At 39.3% G+C, this 21,538-nt stretch overlaps 1 protein-coding gene across 9 annotated transcripts in view; it reads right to left on the reverse strand.

The window, feature by feature from the left end:
* Positions 1 to 3,620: 3,620 nt before the first annotated feature.
* Positions 3,621 to 21,538, reverse strand: part of ZMYM2 (zinc finger MYM-type containing 2) — an 88,962-nt gene continuing 71,044 nt past the window's right edge. For all 9 annotated transcript variants that reach the window (XM_082044266.1, XM_082044262.1, XM_082044267.1 and 6 more), the window contains 11 exons: positions 21,342 to 21,471; positions 21,067 to 21,182; positions 20,079 to 20,250; positions 18,344 to 18,451; positions 16,277 to 16,371; positions 14,924 to 15,092; positions 13,887 to 14,038; positions 9,753 to 9,867; positions 8,449 to 8,700; positions 7,957 to 8,077; positions 3,621 to 5,315 (listed from right to left, as the gene is read on the reverse strand). In XM_082044266.1, coding sequence (XP_081900392.1) covers positions 5,123 to 5,315; positions 7,957 to 8,077; positions 8,449 to 8,700; positions 9,753 to 9,867; positions 13,887 to 14,038; positions 14,924 to 15,092; positions 16,277 to 16,371; positions 18,344 to 18,451; positions 20,079 to 20,250; positions 21,067 to 21,182; positions 21,342 to 21,471 — 1,623 coding nt within the window. In that variant the 3' untranslated portion in view covers positions 3,621 to 5,122. The remainder of the gene's footprint in view (positions 5,316 to 7,956; positions 8,078 to 8,448; positions 8,701 to 9,752; positions 9,868 to 13,886; positions 14,039 to 14,923; positions 15,093 to 16,276; positions 16,372 to 18,343; positions 18,452 to 20,078; positions 20,251 to 21,066; positions 21,183 to 21,341; positions 21,472 to 21,538) is intronic.

Consider the following 21,538-nt stretch of genomic DNA (forward strand, 5'->3'; position numbering starts at 1 on the left):
CAGCACACAGCAGTCACTGGGTGAAATCCTCCGAGTCAGGCTATGCGGGAAGTTGGAACGGGTGACAGAAGCTTGTAAGGGATCATCAGATTATGAATTAAACCTGTGCTCCTAAACCCTGTTAACTGTTCAAAATGGATACGGTCAACCTTTTTTGTCCCTTCTCCTTGTGCTTTTGCTCACTCTTCTCGTCCCCCAATACCAGCTTGTCTAGTCACCATCACATATGTATCTGTATCTACATCCCTGCAGCTCTTTACCATGCTAGTGTCTCACTCAAATCCTTTCTGCTATTTTGCTTGGCAGACCTGGGCTGGGGAGAGCAGAGGCTTTTGAAAAGGTAACATTAAGGTGCAATTATGCCTTACTAAGGGCTAAGGAGAAGACAGAATTATCATCTCAGCTCCTTCCCTGCCCAAGGCTTATTTTGCATCAAACCATGAACCTGGCTCATGTTGTAGTCACGTTTTCCACCAGAGAGCAACAGCAAGAAACTCCGAAGCAACCTGACAGTAAAGGGAAGAGCAGGAGAGAGGCCCTGGTTGCGGTGCAGGCCCTGCCATGCCCACAGCCAACATTTCAAATTAAAAAGCTGGTAGAGGAAAGATTTATTTCTGACTTGAGAATTCAAAAGTTCCATGCTTAACCAAGCCCTTGGGGACAGGGTGTCCAGCGCTGCAGCCACATTCAGAGCTTCGCTCTAATCCTAAACAAAGGGTAACTCAATCTTCAGTACTTCCAAAGTATCATTAGCATTTTCCATTGTAACCTGGGGAGTAACGTATGACAGCCTAACATCTTTTTACATCTTCATAACTTCTTGGCCTGAAAACACTTTAAATTTCAGTTTCATCAAGAGTCCCCAAGCCAGTGCAAGAGGAATCAAAAAGCTACCACTCCACTTACTCTGCATCACTGTTAGGGAATACACTGGCTTAGCTGACTGAATTATTTGGTATCCTGCTTCTTATAGAACTTGCCTAGAAACTTACATTTGCTTACCATAACTCCTGCAGGCTCGGAACCTTTGAAACGTTCTGCTTTATCAAGTAAAAAAAAAAAAGGCAGAACATTTCAAGGTAGAAGGGGAGATGCCTCTCTGGGGACAAGGAACAGAACTGCATTTAACAGAAGACAAAACAGAAGAATGTTTTGCTTTGCCAAGAACTTTTTCTCCAGCTGCAGGTGCAAAATAGCAACTGAAGGACTGTAATAGACAGCCCACCTGATGAATATGAAGAGATTCAATGAAGAATGGGGAGACCTCATTTTGCAGTTGGCCCAGAGTGGTCCAAAGGGGGTGGGGGCTTGGATTGTGGGGGTATGAACGCCCAAGTTTGTTTTCTGCTGAGGGTGCCTCTTCAGGAGGCACCGGGCTCGAGCTCCTCTACGCTCTGCCTTGAGAATAAATTATTTCTTTAGAAGGATTTCTGGAATCCATGCCTGAATCTCTGCTGTGGGAAACCCAGGGAAAAGGAACTTTTCTTACAGTCTGTCTTACATGTAACGCATATCACATAACGCACAACATGAACGTAATTTACTCAAGAGTGAATGTTTACTAAAATGGAAATCAAAATATTTAACTGCCCTTCCTAACAGTAACAGACAAAAATGAGAAAGTATAACATTAAAAACCCACTTCTATATAATAAAAACGCCAGCAAAAATGGAAATGGCGTGAGCGCCTACCACCACTCATGCCTTTTCTCTTCCATTTCACACACATCCTCCTCTGGGACTGGAAGGTTCATGGGCCACCTCTCCTGCTTCCCCATCTATTCACACAGCCTCTTACAAGCCCAAGTACCAGCTACTAGAAAAACAATTTTTGCTGCATTATAGAGTCACACCCTGAGCAATTAATATTGCACACATCGAAATTAATCCACAACCACAACCTTTTGTTCAATAATTAACTGTCATAATTTATGCTTAGTTCAGTCATTGAAGAAAATGCAGCTTTTTGTAATGACTGCACACAGTTACTTATAGAAAAAGAGGTGCCTAACAAAGCAAATTTATTTGCTGAAAATTGCAATAATTTTTCACTATTTCTCACAATGAACTGCATTTTGTATGTAATTTGCCTACTGCTGCCATTTAATTTTCTTAAGACCTTGAGGCTACTACTTGACCTGTGAATTGTTCCAAAGCTGATCTCCAACTGAGGAGATGCAGAGCACATGCGGGCAGGACTGCGCAAGTCAGGGAAATCCTGCCCGACCTGCACCTCCCGGGATGCATTTCTCAGGTGAGCGGTGCCCAGAACAGCCGGGCTGCCACTTCACACCCTCGGAGGGTGGACAGCGAGGGCAGGGTCCTGACACGTGTCATTAACTCGGGAGCTCTGTGTAGAACAGGGCACCACACATCTTCCTGCACGGCAACCTGCAGGTAACTCAGTGACACCAACCTCATTCCAGTCCAGCTGCTGACAGTTCTTACAAAGTCATGTATTTGCCCTGAACTCCTAATTATTATAAAATTGCATGTCTTTATTTTTTCAGGCCTGAGGCCTTTTATTGCATTTTGCATCACCATTCAAATGAAGGAATAAAATGCATACATTGAGCTATTGAGCATTCTTGACTGCAATAGCTCAGCAGTTTACAACGTTTGATCTAAACACGCTAAACACTTGCACATTATTGCTGATGATGGAATAGCTCCATCTTCTGGACTAAAAGTCATTTTCTTGACAACCATCTTTATATTTCCAACATGGATTTATGCATAAAAAATTCTATTTCAAAACCCAACTTGTGTATTTTTACCGACATGGAAGGTGAATCTTGGGTAGAAAATGGGAGGAATTTAGGATAATTTGATTTCTGATAAACTTCAGGGAGCATTATTTTCTACTGACACTGAAAATGCCTGTTTGTTGCACAGCATGCCATATTAAAACTGACATTAAGAAGTATTTGTAATCTGATTTTTAGAACAAAAATTTAAACTGTTTATGACAAAACACTGAACACACGCGCGCGCACACACACACACATTTAACTTCAGTGCTGATTTAGGGTACTTTACACTTCATGTTAAAAGTTTGTAGTTTTACAAAAGTGTATTTGAAGTTAAACTTTGTCCTACGCACAGACTAGTTAAAGCTCCTGCTGAATACTTGAAGTCTGAACTACAGCAAATGGGCTACAAGTGATACTTATTGCTATTGATCAAAAAACTGAAATGCATATTGAAGTATTCAAGTGAAACACATGATGCATTTTAGGCAGGTAATTAGCAACAACGATTCCCTTACATTAAATCTAACTTATGGTCAAGTCAGGTGTTCAACTGGAGAGGCCCAAACAAAACCGTGATTACAATTTATGATTTTCATTTTTATGAACCGTGAGCACATTCTATGGTGGTTGCTTGCAAAAAACAAGCATTAATGGCCTAAGTTTTTATGTACTCACAAAGGGAAAAGAGCACTGGAGCTGTTAGTGATCTATTGGCTGTTGCAGCATTTCTTGGTTACACAGGGAGGTAGAGTCACCAGAAAAAAAAAAAAGAAAAATTAAACGTGTACATCTCCATCTACTTCCGAATTAGTGGTATATCTAAATTAATACATACTCATGGACACACAAGAATAGCAGAAATTTAAATAAACTTGCTTAACAAAACAAAGCAACTGAAGCTTTATTTCTCTATATAGAAAGAGGTGTCCCTATGTGCATTCTTTTAAGCTAAGGAAAATGAAAAAGCCATGCAGCCCTTGGGAGAAATAAATCCTAAGGTGGTAATATATATACAGAGAAAGTTTCCCCTTTAGTAGACGATTCCTCGCAACAGATGCTTAACGTCGTTTAGGAGAGCCCAACTTATCACTACTTCATAGTAGAATATTCTACTACATTTTGTTTTCAGTACAACAGCAAAACCATTGCATGAACCGCCAGGTTGCTTGCATCAGTTAAACAAGAGCAAGTAACAAAACCTAAACAGCTAAACATTTATGTAGAAATCAGACTCCTTATGCAAAGTAAACACAATGAACACAATAGAACAAATGAAAAGACTTTTCTTCAAAAAATATCTTTCAACTTTCTGCAACTTCACATCTCATATGGCTTTTGAACGGAGGCATTAGTTAACAGAATTTTCCCACCCATAGTCAAGTATTGACTGTATTTAAATACAGCAACACAAGGAGAAACAGAAGTTAAAAATTTAGCATACCATATTACTTTATGTAATACAGCATTAAAATCCCTTTTGCTAAGGCTACAAAGGACAGATTTACAGTAATATGAGGTACCAGCATTTATGGTCAGAAAAGATGGAAAAGAATTATATAGCATTGTCATCAGACATTTGTCTTATTTTTTTTTAAGGGGTTTTGGTTATGTTTTTTTACAAAATACATGTCTTGATGACCACATGCTTTAAGCTTATATTCATTTATTTACACATATATATATTTTTTATTTGTAGGGGCAATTGAGAGAGAGTCACAAATAAGGAAAAGACACTAAGGTTTTAATAAGGGCAACAAAAATGTTTTCACCAGAATAGATTCACATTACAGTACACCAATATTGACAGCATTCTCTTTTGTCTATTTTTGGTACATAAGATGGAATCTCTCTACATAACCTTATAAGGCTTCAGTAACTAAAAAGTAAAAAACCTACTAGTTTACAATTTATTTAAAAATTCTGAAAGACACAGCAAGTTCTAAACTTTAGTAGTGCTACCCATACACAACCATCCAGTTTAAGAACCCATTAAAAGAGCCTCCTTTCAAGGGAACTTCCAACAGCAGAGTTGTGCAATATGGAAGTCTCTTACTACAAGGGAAAATGAAATTACACATGGCACATTCTCATTCATATTTTGCAATGTAAAAAGTTACAAACATACCTAATCAAATAAATAATAAAAAAAGAATCTGAAATGTGTTTGTTATGTCTTCTAAAACCACTATGCAGAATAATGGAAACTTTCACTCACAGACTATTTACATGGTAATACCCAGGTGAGGGTACACACTGCTACAAAACTCATAAAACAAAGGGTAAACTTGAAATGTTTTCCATAGTAAAGGTCTAGCAGCATGACTATATCTAATGCTCTTGGTTTTCTTGATGGTTTTTGGAAGTTCGTTTTAATCTATGTCTTCATCCAGTTCATAATTGTCTTTATCATAAATGTCTTTTACTAAAAGAACCCGTACGAGCATATTTTCCAACGTGCTTCGGTCCAGTGAGGTGGCAGTGTACCAGATGGGACTCTCCGTGGAGACAGAGCACTCCGGCTGCAGGTAGAACATGTCCGTCCTCTGGTTCAGATTCTGTGGGCTGCAAAGGAGAAAACGCAGGGGAGTTCAAAAACCAGCACGTTAGCAGTTCCAACATCCTGCACAAACCAAACTCTAACTGTACCTAGCCAAGTTAAAACAAAGACAAACCAAACCAAAACAGGTTAATGTGGAGAAATGCAGTTTTGTACACAGAAGGAGCAGTGCCAGGCCTGCCCCAAGCCCAGCCTCATCCCACGTCCTCAGGGCAGCCAAAAGTAGACACCTGGGACTTGGCAAGTATCTAGGAGACCACAGACTCTTCCTCTTCCAGCTTTCAAAAATTTGCAGATCCAGGACTTGCTAAACCACCAAGTACTTTCTATCTATTTAGGAACACCTGATAGAGAGATGATAGGCCTCTTTGGCCTAACACCAACATCAGTAGTTCCTTGTATCGCTGCCTCACACAGCGATTTCTGAATGAAGAGCCTGGGGTTCCCTTGAAAATCATGGACAGTAATGCACAGACATACAACAAGAAGCTAAAATCCTTTCTCCTGTTTTACTCAAAGGGTTGGTCATTTTAAGTCTTAAAATCTCTTAAATCCTGACCCTTTGCAGTTTGATCCAGTCCCTGGAGAAGAACCCTTTATGGAAATTCTAGCATTTTGTCCATCTAGGCAAGTCTCAGAAAACAATTTTCAATTCTATGTGTGTAAGTGCTCATTCATGCTCCCTCCTTCATAAATACTGCAGACTTCAGGGGTCAACTCTATTTCATGTTTCTTTGGTAAAAGTAAGAATTTTTACCAGCTCATCTTCAGAAACTGGCTGATAATGTTTCAGGTGTTGCTCTTCACCTGCTGAGGTGAATGTTGGCTTGTTCTGCTCTCACATAAATCGGATTAAGAGTCAGATAAGAGGCAAAATATGACTGCTCAAAATATCCTAATAATTTAAATATTTTAGCCTTCTTCCTACTTTTTTCACAAGCCAGTATTTTTATAGGAACAAGCAATGATACAAGTGTTGATAGCTGGGAATCAGAGCATCCTGAAATTCCAGCTGCAACTGTCCACTGATTGCCAAGTATATTTCAAACAACTGGCATTACCTTAAATTTTACAGTACCTTTACAATATTACCCTCAATTACAACATTAAATTTGACAGTAATTTTTAAAATGTCAAGTATTTTATTAAAATTATGTCATCAAAGACATGAGGTATGTGTTATAAGAAGTGTAAGCAGGAGAAGCAGTCTGCTGGTCTGGTTAGCAATGGTGACTGTAAGACAGCAGGACTTGAAACCACACCACAATGATACATCGGATGGGTTTAAGTGCATTCTTTTCCCCAAAACTGAGGTGTTTCTAAAGAAAAAGAAATTATTTCTTCTCTTCCCCCTACTGGCTGTACAACTTCAGTTCAAAAATCCAGCTCTAAGTTTTTAACGATATATGTTCTACAAACCATGACAGCAGATAGTGTGAAGGCAAAAAAAAAAAAAAAAACCAAGCCCCTGCAACAATCAGAATTAACTGAGTTTATGAAAAGCAGGTGCCTGCATTAACAGACCTCATTTCTCTCTATCACATGACATACTTGCACTTCTGCCTACATTGTGCTTAAGTTCTTTCTTCACCTTTAGGAGTAAGATGTTGTTTCCTAACAATGTTTGGTCTCATACTTAATTTGATTTGTGCTATATAGACAAAGTGATTTTATTTCTTTGGTATCACCTGCCTGTATTTCACTTAGAGTTACATAAAATCTACATTAAAATCAGTTGCTCCAACGGCTGTTCCAATTAAAGAAAAGTATTTCCCATGAAATCCTGTTTTCAAACACTTCCCAAACATTGACAATCAAAACTTCCAAAAATTGACAACCAATGGTAGGACAAGGGGTAATGGGTACAAACTGGAACACAGAAAGTTCCACTTAAATTTGAGAAGAAACTTCTTCTCAGTGAGGGTGACAGACACTGGAACAGGCTGCCCAGGGGGGTTGTGGAGTCTCCTTCTCTGGAGACATTCAAAACCCGCCTGGACACCTTCCTGTGTAACCTCATCTGGGTGTTCCTGCTCTGACACGGGGATTGGACTGGATGATCTTTCGAGGTCCCTTCCAATCCCTGATATTCTGTGATTCTGTGATTTAACTACTAAATTAAGTTTTTTTTAAAGAGTTGCCCAAACTTTTATTTTTAATATATTAATTTCTGCGCAGAATAGAAGGAAACAAGCTTTTCTAAATGCTGAGTTACCATCAGTAATATTTTTTCTACTACTAAATGTTTTCAGCTTGCTTTCGAACCAGGTATCTCAAAAATATCTACATTTCAGATTCCTGATGACTTAACATGAAGTAAAACCACTGTCTCAATCCAATTCTTACTGAAGAGACAGGGACCTCACAAAACCCTCAGTAGCAAAACCTATCAGATCCCTTGCTGGTAAGTTTCTGCAGAAATACTTGGTGTTTCCACGCAAGAAAACTGAATCATATTGTCATTCCCAGATGGAGTCTTTGACAATTAACACTGAAGCACTCTGCTGCTCCCATACTTCTGCACACCTTGTCCAGATACAGAACTGCAGATTTCAATGCTTTCATTTATATGTTTTTCAGAAGATCTCAAGCCATTCCCTTTGCTTGAGGTTATTTCATGTTGCATCAACCCTGTATTATACTTACCTTTTAGACAGATAGCACTCAAACATTTTCACAGGGCATCTAGCTGGATCAGACGTGTTTTCAATTTGTTCAAATACTGGTTCATCATCTTCATGTTTCCTTTTTCCAGAAGTAATTTTATCTTTAAGAAGAAAATCAACAACATCTAAGCTATAACTTGAAGTTATATTACATTTTCCTGTAAATTTCCCAGAGTGGGCAGCCCACCAAGTACCGCAATGCGGTCTCCACAACTGTGCATAACTGCAAACTGGAAACGCAACCCACAGCCACAACAATGTCACAGCATTTAGCATGGAGACCAGTGGGCTCAAAGGGATCATACAACGCGGAGACCCTGTAGTCTCCATGGGCCACACATTCCAATTAAAGATATAGGAGCTGGGAGCTGCTAAACTTTAGGCTCTGGCCCCTGGCAAGGTGCCCAGATGTCCCTCAGAGGAGCACAGTGTGGATGCTTCTGCAATGCTTAATTTGGAACTGCTGTAGTACCTTCACTATCAGCTCTGCACAGGGAAGACACTTGATATCGAAGACACGCTTTGCTTTCCATTGTTAGAGGATTTTTTTTCCACTGTCTAAAAACAGTGCCAAAAGAAAGTCTTAAGTGCTGCTCCACTGTTTTCAGGCCAAAATATTTAGTGTTAAAGTAGAACAGAGTATTCAGAAGAGCAACTGGTGAATGTGATCCCAGCTGTTTAATCCTCCAAAGGTAATCTTCCTCAACGCGAGAGAATATTGATCCTTCAAAAAAAGAACATTAGAGAAAATACACTGGATTATCCCATAAACTGTTCAGGTGCAAAAGATCAAGTTTCTGTTTATTAAAATTTAGCAAAACGCTCATGACAGAAGCATCTAAAAGCATATTTAATTATATATCCACACCCCCAAAACCACCTCTTAAAGACACAGATACTGTTTCAAGAAGAGACAATCAATAGGAAATATCAGTACAGGCAATTTTACACAGAACACATTTCTGTTTAATTACAGGAGCTTTGCTTACAAGTGGCTCCCTTACGTTCTTACATAAAAACAAACGTTCAAGGGACTAATCTTAATCTCTTCGTAAAGAGTGTATTTTTAGTTCATTTTGCTCTGCTCAGGAAAGGCCTCCAAATAGTTATACCTTCTTCTCATTATTTATGGATCTCTCACTGTGAAAGCACTCCTGGACTGTACCAGGGTTCAGCAAGGGCCCTATACACAGTTTCCCCAGTGCTATACAGAGAAAAACCCACATCAAGAAGAGAGAGGAAAGGGGCTGGTAAGGACAAGCCCTCACTCAAGAAAGAATTGTGAGAAAGATGGAAAAAAGTGGATTCTGCAGTTCAGCACCAGCATCAATCTGCTGAGGAAAATTCCCGTTTTCTCCATCAACTGATGATCCTCCTGAGCAGAAGGCCCATGGCACAGAGTCCTCCCAGCTGAGCTGAGGAAGACTAAAATACAGAGCTCGTCAGCCCCACCCACACGCAGCCCAGTGCTTGTCTGCCTGCTTCCCACCTGGGAAAATAAATAAGCGCAGGTCGAAGAGCAGCTGCTTACTCTAACTTTCCTAAAAATGGATAATCAATTTAAGACTAACAGGCGACGGCAAAATCAACTCTTGCAGCATGGATGACCAAGAAATGAGAAAATAAGAACAAGTCTTAATTGAACTCTTAGATGATATCTTTATGATTTTTAATCAATTACTCTTGCAATGCATAAGATGTCTGTATATATCTACATGCTTAAGAATACAGAACTATTAAGAGATGAAAAACATACATGACCAAAAAGAAAATTACCATCTGGAAGTATGCTTGGTTGCCAACTTCTAAGGATTTTATTTAATTCCTGTTCAAACGTCTGGTAGATTGGATCAATAAATATGTTGTCTTTTCGATTACTTCCATATAAATACTATAGAAAAGAAAGAGACACAATATTTACAATTTCACATCAGAGCAAATCCTGTGCTGTAGGGTTCTTTTTCAGCGCAATGCTTGCACTTCTAGAAAAAAAAATCTAAAAAGAAACCAATGACACTTTTCCAATGTTTAGTAGTTAAGTTACCTCCAATATAACGTATGTTGTGAATTTCTAACAGGATAAGAATCACAGATTAATTACGACTCTAATATTTTTCTCTATATTTTCCTGTGTGTAACATTGTATCTGTGAATGAGAAGTTATTAAAAAAAACCACATACATGCACAAAAAACGCCAAACCCAAACAAAACAAAACCCAAACACAACTCATTTATCTTTTCCTCTGCCTAGGTCTTCAAAGGAAAAAATAGATCAGCAAGAATCGGTCATTTTAAATTAGAATTCTGGGCACTGACAGAAGCATCTTCAACACAGAAGTGGGAGCAAAAACCCCAACAATATATTTGTGGTAATGACACGCAGCAGTGCCAGAAAAATGACAGGATGGTGCAACGCGTGTGCCTGTTCTGCAGTCTAATTACCTTAACCCTCTTGACCTTACAGACAGAAACTCTTTTGAACCTTTACCAAGAATTAATGGCTGAGGTTTAAGACTAGTATTTGACATTATCCTCTCTTGAGACATTTCTAAGAAATGCAGGATTGGCTTCTAAGATTTTCCACTTCAGTGTTCTCTCTGCTTGAACAGGCCTGTTGCAAGTGCACACAATAAAGTGACAGACACAAAAAACGTATTTACCCCTGGAAATGGCATCTACTTCTGTACACATACTCGAAACAACATCAAACACAACGCTCATTTATACTAGATGGTTCAGCATATCTTGACTTCCTTATCTTTGTACTTAGCTTTATAAGGAAAAATGAATGAATACACTTCCCAGAAGCCTCCAATACATCATCCTGATTTAGATAACTATTTTATACTACATGCTTGACTAATTCTTCAAAGCACAATATTCCCCAAAATGTGCTTCTTTCTTTCTATATGTACCAGTTTAAATTTTATAAAGCAATTCTAAACCAAATAATATAGCTTACTATAAGCTTCAAAGGGTTTGCCCTTCTGTTCCCTGGCACATTATTCCTTCATGAATTTTCTTTTTCTCCAGTTTGTGTTAAACACTCTCACTGAACGCTGGCAGCGAAACTGAATTAAGACTGAAAACTGGTTCAAAACCAATTCCCACAGAAGCCTGTGAGAACTCCACCAAGAATACTTCTGTTTCCTGGTTCAGAATAAGCGCCTGGCTAAACCCTGATGTTCCCAGTAGAAACCTGTGCAGCCCCCAGACCATGAGCACCCCAGAGTCTGCAGAAGAACGATGTCACATTCAGCCTCCCCTGCTACACGACACCCCCCACGCATCCGCACACCTTCCCTTCCACACCACAACACCGTGCTCTGCCACTGCCAACTCCAGCCGGGGCAGGATGACCACAAGTGGTTTCCACCTGAGATGAGCTCTACTGAAATCACAGCGAACCGGAAGGAACTGGACAGGCCTCCGAGTCCCACAGTGCAGAACGGGCTCAATCACTGCCCACAGCACCTTCAGACAAACAACTGCCAAGCTCCATCAGCCTGAATTTTGCCCAAACTACTCCATTATTGCATGTGCGAAAGCCCCTCAAATCTCCCAGTCTGTACTGGGACAAAGAACGAAGGCCACAATGCATGTTAGCAGGGCAGGCTAACACCTTCTTCTAGATGAACCCTCTCCACTAGAAGCCCGCCTGACCATGCAACAATCTTTACTTTTAAGAGTGACATTTTTCAGGATCAGTACTTCGGACTTATCAAACCCATTATTGAATCATTTCTGTCTGGAAGCAGAACCAGTTCAGCTGCAAATGAACCTGAACTGAGAAAATGTACCATGCGACTCAGGGACCAGTTTGCTGGATCAGATTTTCTAAGTGCTTCCCTTAAGAAGAAGTTATTTTACAAAGTCAAAGAAACAACTTAAGACTTAAAGACTCCTGAGCACTTCCCCTGTGCTCAAACCACATTACATCCACGAGAAAAAGCTCTAACCTGAGCCCATACGTAGCCACACTGAGTGCAGTGGTTCTGGGGCGGGGGGGAAGTTCTCTTTTTCTAATTCTGTTCCTCTGAAGAGAAACTTACTCTAAGTTAGCAAAATACTGCTTATTTTTGGCATAACTTTATCCTTAAATGGCATCATTTAATCTCCTCTGAGTCCCTTTTGAGTTAAGCAGACCCAATACCTTTTAAATGGCAATTTATGCTTTTTCAGTACTCATGTTGGGGTTGTTAGATGGAAAGACAGACTGAGAAAATACTAGAAGGCAACACAGTTTTGTTGCACATTGTGACAACTGCGTTGCATTTGGTGTACCCTTAACTTGTCTAAACCTGCTTGTTGAGAAGGGCAACACACATCCATGCTCATGCAGTTTGCCATTAGCACACAGATGTTGGCTGCAGCCCTTGTCAGCTCAATGCTCCCGTGTTTCTGTCCCACTTGCTGCTGTCGGCCTTTGTGACACACAAACTCCGCAGAACAGGGCCCGTCCTCCTGCCAGCCTGAACAGCACTGGCACAACCGGGCCTATGAAACGGGGCTGTTAACATCACCTGAATTAAACACTGGACAATAAGTATGAGCGCTAATTACAGTAGCATGGCCACAAGATGTTCCTCTAACGTTCCAGAGTTGTGTATGTGTATTATGGCCTATGATAATTGTGCTGTGCCACACAAACTTTGCTCCTGATGAGATAAAAAAAAATCCACAATGTTTAACACATAACTAGCTTTCACAATAAACAAACAACGTCAAAGGCACAAAGAGAAAGGTGAAAAAGAAAAAAATATTAGTAAAGTTCCATTTTATAAACACATACCTCACTCTGTGTATTGTTGATCAGCTTAATAGGAGTCTTTTCAATTCAACAGAAAGATACAGGAACAGTATCATGCAAGTGCAGAAGCAGAAAGCTGAATTTGAAACATGCCTCATAGCAATACTGACTAAAATGCCAAACAGTGAATGCTTGCTTCTCAAATTTCAACCAGGAGGTAAAGATATCAACTAACTCCTTAATTTTGCATACTTGCCATACAGAAAAATTACTGGCAGAACTATTTTTAAAATACTTCGATTTTAAAATTGTTATTTGATTCAAGTCCTCTGCCTCAAGTAGAAAACAGTTTAAGCAAGATTGCAAAGCCTGTGAACAGCTTGCTTTCCATATCATAAGCATTTTTATTGCCTTTTAATTTAAATGAAATTTTCTGTGTTCTAAGCTCTGAACACTGCTTCTTTTATCTATGATTTGCCTCATGTACCAAGGATTAAGACATCTTCTAATTAAAAGATAAGCTGTGCAACAGCTTTTTTAATTATCTAGTGATATGTTGTTGTCTTCACATCCGATACATCTAAACTGACTCCCTTAATCTTCGAAATACAATGTAACTGCAATTTGAGGGCAGGGTGTGTGTGTCAGTCAATATAGCAGAGCGGCCTGTACTCTACAAAAAAGCCTGTCTGGCCAGTCTGCAATATTTAGTAAATTAGACTCTCCCCAAAAGACACTCCAAATAGCTTGTTTCCACTATATGCTAAGTAACCGAATTAGTGAAACATTTAGAGATCATGCTTGGTTTCATTCTGTTTTTACATTTAACCATCTTAAGCAAACAAACTGAAGCACTGTGTTTGGAAAAACTATGTCATTTTATACTGCAAATACCTTGCTTTAATCCAGCAAGAAGCTTAAAATGACTAAACTATATCAGGTTTACATTTGAGTTTTCGGATGGGTCTGCAAACTCATTTTCTGTACAGACAGCTTTCTACAATGTCATTTTCACAGCAACCTCTCTGTGTTCCAGATCATAGTGATCATATCAAGAATAGCTCCTAGCCAATAAATCCACATTATCCCCATTCTTCCACCGAAATGGATTACAGTCGAACAAGCAGCTCTGCTTCCCATCTCTACAGCCTCTACTAACCTCCTGAATCCCAAGACACAGATAATAGATGCTGTCAGGTGCATAGTTCTCTCCATTTGGCCTTCGAATTTCATTGACAAAATGTGTCAACCCATAGTTTAACTCAGCTGAAGTATGTGATAATAGATCTTCCTTTAATTTCACAGACTTTGCTGCAAAATAGAGGAAAAAATGCTACATTATAAAACAGAATTATTACACGGTGAGGGTGGGATGGGTTATTTTTGGTTTGGAAAGCAGGAAAACAGCTTGATACAATAATGAATAAACAAGCCTGAATGTACTAAGTAGTACAAATGTTAGTCTATTAAAATAAACAAGGCGACCAGAGTAAAGTCTAATAAACCAAATACAGTATCACCCAATGATGAATGTACTGTCATGCACAGCTGAGGATGACACACACAAGTGGCCCAAGATGCTGAAGTGAAGACAGTGCTGTAGAGGGAGAAATGGCAATTTCTGAAGATCCAACAGCACAACACCACAGTGCTGAGAGGCACGTGGGAGCTGAATAACAGCAGGAGCAGAAGCAATGGCCCTTTTCCCTCACTGTGCAAATGTTCCCACAGAGAAGCGCTGCAGAAAGGGCAGCTCCATGGGAGCGAATGTCACCTCGTGTCTGAGCTCCACAGCCAGGCGATACCTGTTTCAAATGGAGATCTCTATCCAGGACAAAGAGAAGGTTGCCCCTCCCTTGCAATGTAGAAGTCCAGAAAAGCTGTGAACTCCAAGGTGAGTTAGAGCATCAGGAAAAAACAGGATGCAAACAAAAAATCAAAATGGTGGCGGAAAGTCAGAAGAGCCAGGAAGGTGCTGCCCTGGCCTGCCTGTGAGATGCAGCATTTTGAACCAAGTAAGGAAAAATTCTTTAGGAAAAGAGCTTGGTGACTCTGTGGTGAAACAATCCCAGTTGTTGTGGAAACGTTATGGACATGTGAAAGCTTCTATTAAAAATTCCAGCTGAAAATCAGACGACTATAGCAATTCTGCCTACCAAATACAAATCTGAATGCTAGATTTTTGGAAGTACTTACTTGATTTCAGTTCCTCTAGTTCTGGCAGTTGTTCATCTAAATGTCGAGACTTTACCCAGTGCTTCCACGCATTTACACCGTACGCATATTTGAATGGAAAACTACACTCTGAGTTTTCAGAGCTGTCATCGTGGGACTGGTATTCTGACACCGCTTTCCTCTTCACCCCCTGCCAGCGAAGAACAGTGGTTAATGCTGTGACAGCTGCTGACGGCAGCGCCGCAGAACCTGGGCAGAACAAGGGAGCTGCCGGCCAAACTACCAAGTTTCTGTGTCAAGAAACACACGCTTCATTCAGCAGGTGGTAGATTCTGTGTTAAACACCCCTCTGAGGACAGTGTTTACTTAAGCACACAGGTATTTCTAATTCATCTTGCAAACTGGTTCCTAATGCAGAATATTTTCTGAAAATGGAATTTCTGTATTGCTTATATCGTATTAACAACGAACACATGATGTACCAAATAATTCAGTGCATCTACAGGATTTCTTCATGTGAACATGCAGGAAGTTAAAATTGCTACAAATTATGTCCGAAGGTCAACTTTTAGGCTCAGCTGAACTCATCTATGGAAAAGCCAGCACTGGTCTCCAGTTAAAGCACGTCCAGCAGGGGATATGCAGATAATACCAACAGTTATACTCCAAATTTAAAATTAGAAAGGCATATTTATTTTTAGGAACTCTTATTAGAAGTTGCCTATTTTTTTTAAAGCTGTGATATCTACAGCAGTTATTGCAACAAAACCACTTGAGCTTTGTGCCAGGCACCAGAAACACTATTTCCTATCAGTTTTCTTCTAAATAAAAGAACATTACTATTTTACTTGCAATGCCTCAACTTAGATTTTGGACTGAAAATAAAACCTGAGAAACTCAAAAGCACATGAAAAAGAGGATTTTTTAAACCATTTTATGCAGCAGATGTTATGAGTCCCATTATAAGCCATGGTAATACCAACACACTTCCATTTTGCTATCAAATTAAACCAAGAAAGTTTTCTTCAGAGCAGAAGGTAGGAAAGGATTACTGTGATGACAACAAGTATATAAACACCAGCACGTTATATCAACAGTTCTATCAACATGAAGCAAAAGTGGGATCAGAATTTAGAAATGACACTCCTATTAAACCAATGGTTAACTGCAACAGATAGGACTGAAATCGTTTTATTATTTGAGGTATATCAATTTACATCATAAAGATGGGATATTAGGTATGAACAGGCAATAACATGTTTTAGAGCAGCATGAGAACTGAAGAAAAACAAACACACACACACCACCTGGCATATTTCTGCCCATTTGAATGTTACATGGTTGTAGGTTTTTTTACCACCACACCAAAATTACCTTCTTTTTGGATCGAGGCCTTGGCTGTTCCTCATACTCTTCCCCAAAAACAGGAGGTAATAGAAATTCATTTTCTGTATCAAGCTCCTCAGTTGCTGAAAATACATTAACAGAAACTTGATAATACCAGTTTGAAAGACAATTAACTATATAATTGTGCATTAACATACGCCTTATGTCGTAAGGGGTCTGCAAAAGCACATATATGAAACATTACCAAGGACTGGATTTCAGTAAGAGGAAATAAACCTATTCCTATTTTGAAAGTAAGGCGAAACTATCAAAACATTTATTTCTAAATAAATTGTAAAGGATGCAATACTGAACATTTTCAAGCACTATGTCAAGTCACTAAGGCAGCATTTCTTACTATGGACCCTCAGACAATTCTTCCTGCCTAGGCAGCCTTCACTATGAAGAAGTCTAAGCCATGGCGAAAATAAGCAGCTATGAGTGGAAAAAACACAAATTATCTTACTATAATATATGCATATAATACATGTCCATGTATTTCCATAATTTCTATTCATGATTTATATTTTATAAAGCACATTATACCTGGTTAAAAACATTGAGAATCAGAATGTAAACTCCTTCAGAAAAGCTGGTTGTAGGCTGTATTTATATAAGTGGTGGAGGTCTAGGTCATGATGGATTACAGTAATTTTGGTAAAGAGAGAGACAGTAATATTTCAAAATACTATTTACTTAACATTTCAGGGGTAGGCTGAAGGACCTGCTTCAGGCAACACAGCAGAATGAGACAACATACGAATAGATTTAATGTTGCAAGTTCCAATTTTTTTTTTTTACTTTGCTGCAGATGGTTCATACCTCATTTAACTATCAAACAATTCCTTCATTCAAAGCTGAATACTCTTCTGGTGGTTAGTCTGATTTCACCACCTTACTACTCAAGACACCATTCAAACCAGTCCAGCTAAAACAGCACTCATATGCAAAGATCTAAGAACTGTGCCCTAGACTGAACATCAGTTCTTCTCCTGCTTCCACAAAGAATCTCATCTCGGAAGCACTTCAGTGTAACCAATATCTATTACAAACTGCTATTATTTACTATTCCATTTTGATCTTTTTCCTCCCATAGTTTTTTTCATGTACCAAGCCTCACCTATAAAGACGGTTAAAAAAAATCTAGTGTGCATCTTGCTAGTAAACTTCCCAAGACTAAGGTCAGATTAAACCCCAGATTTGATCTTTGAATTAGACATAGAGCAAACTGAGAAACTCAGTCTGGACATCTAGTGCAGATATCTACGGCACAAGGCAAAAGGAGATTTTCAACATCAGATACAGAAGCTAGCCAGGGAAGGTATGAGTTATGTGTCCAAGAGAAGCTCTGTCAAGGGAGATACTTGCTAGAGCTGGGAGCTTTTGTGGATCTTGGATTGATTAGGACATGATGTAAGGAAACAAACACTGTTGCCTGCATTCTGTAGAGAGTGGTAGAAACTGTAACACCTAAAACCACAACCTACTTTCAAGAAATGTCTCAAAGTAGTGATTTTCCTGCTAATTCAGGTAACTCTGCCTTTTCTCAAATACAGTTATGGACATTAGTGAGATACTAAAAGGTAACAAGTGGAGCACAATATAACTGGTTTGCTATTTCCTAACAAACTTGACTGGAAAATTTGCCCTTGTGTCTTTTCTGCTCTAAACCATCATTTCACTTGCCATGGAAGCACCTGGTGATTGAAGAATGCATTCACTGTTTTCCACAATACAGGCCATCTGAGTCTTTAAATCTCCAAAATATCTTTCCTAAATTCATGTCCAAAACCAAACAATGCAGCCAAGTTCTTTTGTGAAAGGTTAATACCCCTTTTTCTTCACATTCTGTTTCAAATACTGTATCTATGAAGATGGAGGAATGCATTCAGAAGTCCCCAGTCTTGCAAAGGCACAACAAAGTTCTACCTAACAGAGTCAGTCAAGTGGATCTTGCAGTCAAATTGAGTTTCTCTGAAACGATGATGAATCAAAGTACAACTGCTGCCCACAATGTCTATTTCACAAATTTTATTAAAATGACATAAAAAATACCTCTCGGAAAGTCTATTTCAATATCAAGGTCTGGTTCATATGGAACATCGGGCAAGTTCGTCTGTGCCTCCGTTTCTGAGTTTTGTAGATTTGACTCAACTATCACACCTGTAAATAAAAATAAATAAATTTTTTTAAAAAGAAAAACCTCTTGTATTTTAACCAACACATGAATTAGTCAAAACCGGGCAGATTTAGAACATTAGAAGCTGAGTGGTTCTGAAGCTGTTTGTTCTGTTCATCACCATCCCAGGTTTCATTGTCCTTGGGATCTCAGATTTACTTCTCCAATTTCCTTCAAAAGGAAAAGACACTTACTCGCCCATCTGTCCTTCATTAGGATGAGCCAGCAAAACACATATAGACAAAATCAAATACTTTGGAATCTGGATCATATCAACCAACTCAAGCACAAGAAACCTATCTATTTTTCTACACAATTCTGTCTGCAACAGAACAGACTTTCAAATCTGTGAAAGAGATGCTACAAAAGCAAACAAAGGCAGCAGGCAGAGAGAAACAAAAGCCTGACCTCTTTCAAACTTCTGGCAAAGAGAAACTTCTCCAAATTCAGTAGCTTGCAAATGAGCAAGCTCTGATCCCATACATCTACTCATTCAGCTAACTGCACTTAGGAAAAGAGAACAAGGATCTGCAAATGACAACCCTGCAGCACTACCAGAAATGTCCAGCTTTAGTGAGGGAATGGCAACAGTTTGGAAAACAATAAGCCTCCTGGCACTGCAGCACGACTGGCCTAAAGTGTAAGCTCATGTCATTTACCAACCTCCTTTGAGACGTGTTGAAAGAGCTTGAAAAAAGATGCAAAATTTCACCTGAGTCATGGAAAAACCTTAAAATCTTGATTTTAGAAGAGAAGACAAATTCTTCTGGGAAGATACAGAAGAGACTTGAGGATTTCGGCAGGTAGAGCCAGGGAGAGGGGCAAAGTGAAAATATCTGTGTGCACTGTGAAAATATCTTTACAGCATATGCAAGACTTTTTGATCTTCAGCTGTAAAGTTGTTCCAGACAGTTGTCTCCTTTTGGGTGAGCTGGTGGGATGACAAGTCATTCCAGCATCACAACTCCAATGACCCATCAGCTGATGCACTACTGTCTTCAAAGGGATGACACTTGACCATCAGGATCAATCAAGAGCCAAAGCATCATTAGGTCATCTGATTTTGTTGACCACAGTCCGCTTGTGAAACATACATTTCTCTTAGTTTTAACAGTCCCCACTTCCCCACATCCAATGTAAAAATGTGCCTACTAACGTGTTACTACAAAGAGATCAGATCCCTGTCACATCCCACCTTGTTCAGAAAAAGTTGTGTTCACACCTGTAAGACACAGTTACAGAGATCACTTTCCCTAAACTTTTGACTTGAGTTTTTCTGGGAGGAAGAATGGATTTGGTATGGCTTGGTTTGACTTATGCTGAGAAGGAAACCTGTGTGCAACCCTGGATCTGACTGTGTTTTAAAGGCAAAGGTTAGGTACAGCACACTGAAGTCACACAACAGACTTTGGAAAGTTTTTTGTATTTCAAACGTGCTAAGATGATCTTTAAATAATTAAGATTCCAACTTAATATAATAACTCAATAATAGCATTGTTGTACTTAAACAACCTTTCCCTAAAATAAAAAAATAAAAAACCAAACCCTTCTTTTGATTCACACACACAACCCCAGAACTCCAAAGAGTCAACAACTCGGGAAGAAACTCACCAGCCACATCAGAAGCTTCAGCTTTTCCATCATGTTCAGGTACCATCTCTGACAAGTTCAGTAGCTCAGTTTCCAGAGGATTCGAGGGCACTTTTCCCCTCAGCTCTCCTATTGCTGCAAAGATTTTCTCACTGCTATCCAGAGTAGTGGGCAAGAAAACTGGAACTGGTACCTACGCAAACAGGGAAGAAGAGAGTGATAGTAAAGAAAAAATGCTGCAACAAAGCATGAACAGCAATCAACACAGAAACAAACTCTACATCCCTCTTCTAAAAGACAAGAGTTAATACATACTAGAAACATATCACTTCAGTGTGAGCTAACAAAAGAATGTTGACACGTTAAAAAATTCAATCTAAATTATTCGAGAACAGAAGTGAAAGCAAGAAAACACAGAAAAAATCAAATACGACAAAATATAGAGAGTCAAAGTAAGGGCAGAAGGGACTTCGGAGCTTCAAACGTGTCTGACTGTAACAGTTTAGACAAATCAGCACCCTGGTTTGGTGGCCTGCTTGTGAAACATGGAACTTTAGGAATTCATTTTTTTCCCCACCATTTGGATTAGATTTGGCACATAAGTGATAACAAATTTACCTTACATATATTTTCTTTTACTGGTGCAAGGTTCATTCTGTTTTACTTTTCTTCCTTCTGTTTATCCCACTCAGCCATCCCTCCCCAGCACAATCCTTCAGTTTCCCCATTACCAGAACAAACCTTGCTGGTTTATGCTTATTTAGCAAACTCAAAAGTATCGCTCAGAATCGTTTCTAAAAAGCTCAGCAGCGCAAGACTTTCCTGCTGAAAGCAGGCAGGCAAGTCCTAGGGAACAATCAGGAAATTAAGTGCCACTGTTGTATTTCTAATGCTTTGTCAGCAAGTGGTACTGCCGCATCCTGCAATCCTTCAGACGGGCCAGAACAACAACAATCAACACGGCACGGATGGGAACAGATGCCAATCTAAAAACTGAAGTCTCACTTACAGGAACAGGAACTGTTGTAGGAACAGGAACATTTTGACTATACATGTTCATAGGCACTGGAACGTAGACAGGTACAGGAATAGGCACTGGGACATATTCTTTTTTCCAATCATCTTCTATTAAAAGAAAAAAGAAAAAGGCAAACACTGCCAGGTACTTAAATATAATTTACACCTGCAGTTTAGGGAAAAAAATCAGAATATTTGCAATATGTTCCAAGTCAGTAACCATTAAAAAAATTTGCAATGAAGAAATGAATACAGTTCAAGAGTTACCTGTCTGACAAGATTTTGTCTGCATATGAGGTTTACAGTATGTGGCTTTTGTCATTGTCAAAGGCTTGCAAAGAACTGCCTTGTTCTTCATTTCTCTGTTGGGTGTTGGAGAAGGTGGCGGTGCTGAGCCCTACGGACAAATGAAAGAGAACGTGCTGTTGCACCAAACTGATTTCAAGTTCTTTATTTAATCTATC

Source organism: Streptopelia decaocto (genome assembly GCF_964273445.1).
Source record: "Streptopelia decaocto genome assembly, chromosome: 1".
Lineage (NCBI taxonomy): Eukaryota > Metazoa > Chordata > Aves > Columbiformes > Columbidae > Streptopelia > Streptopelia decaocto.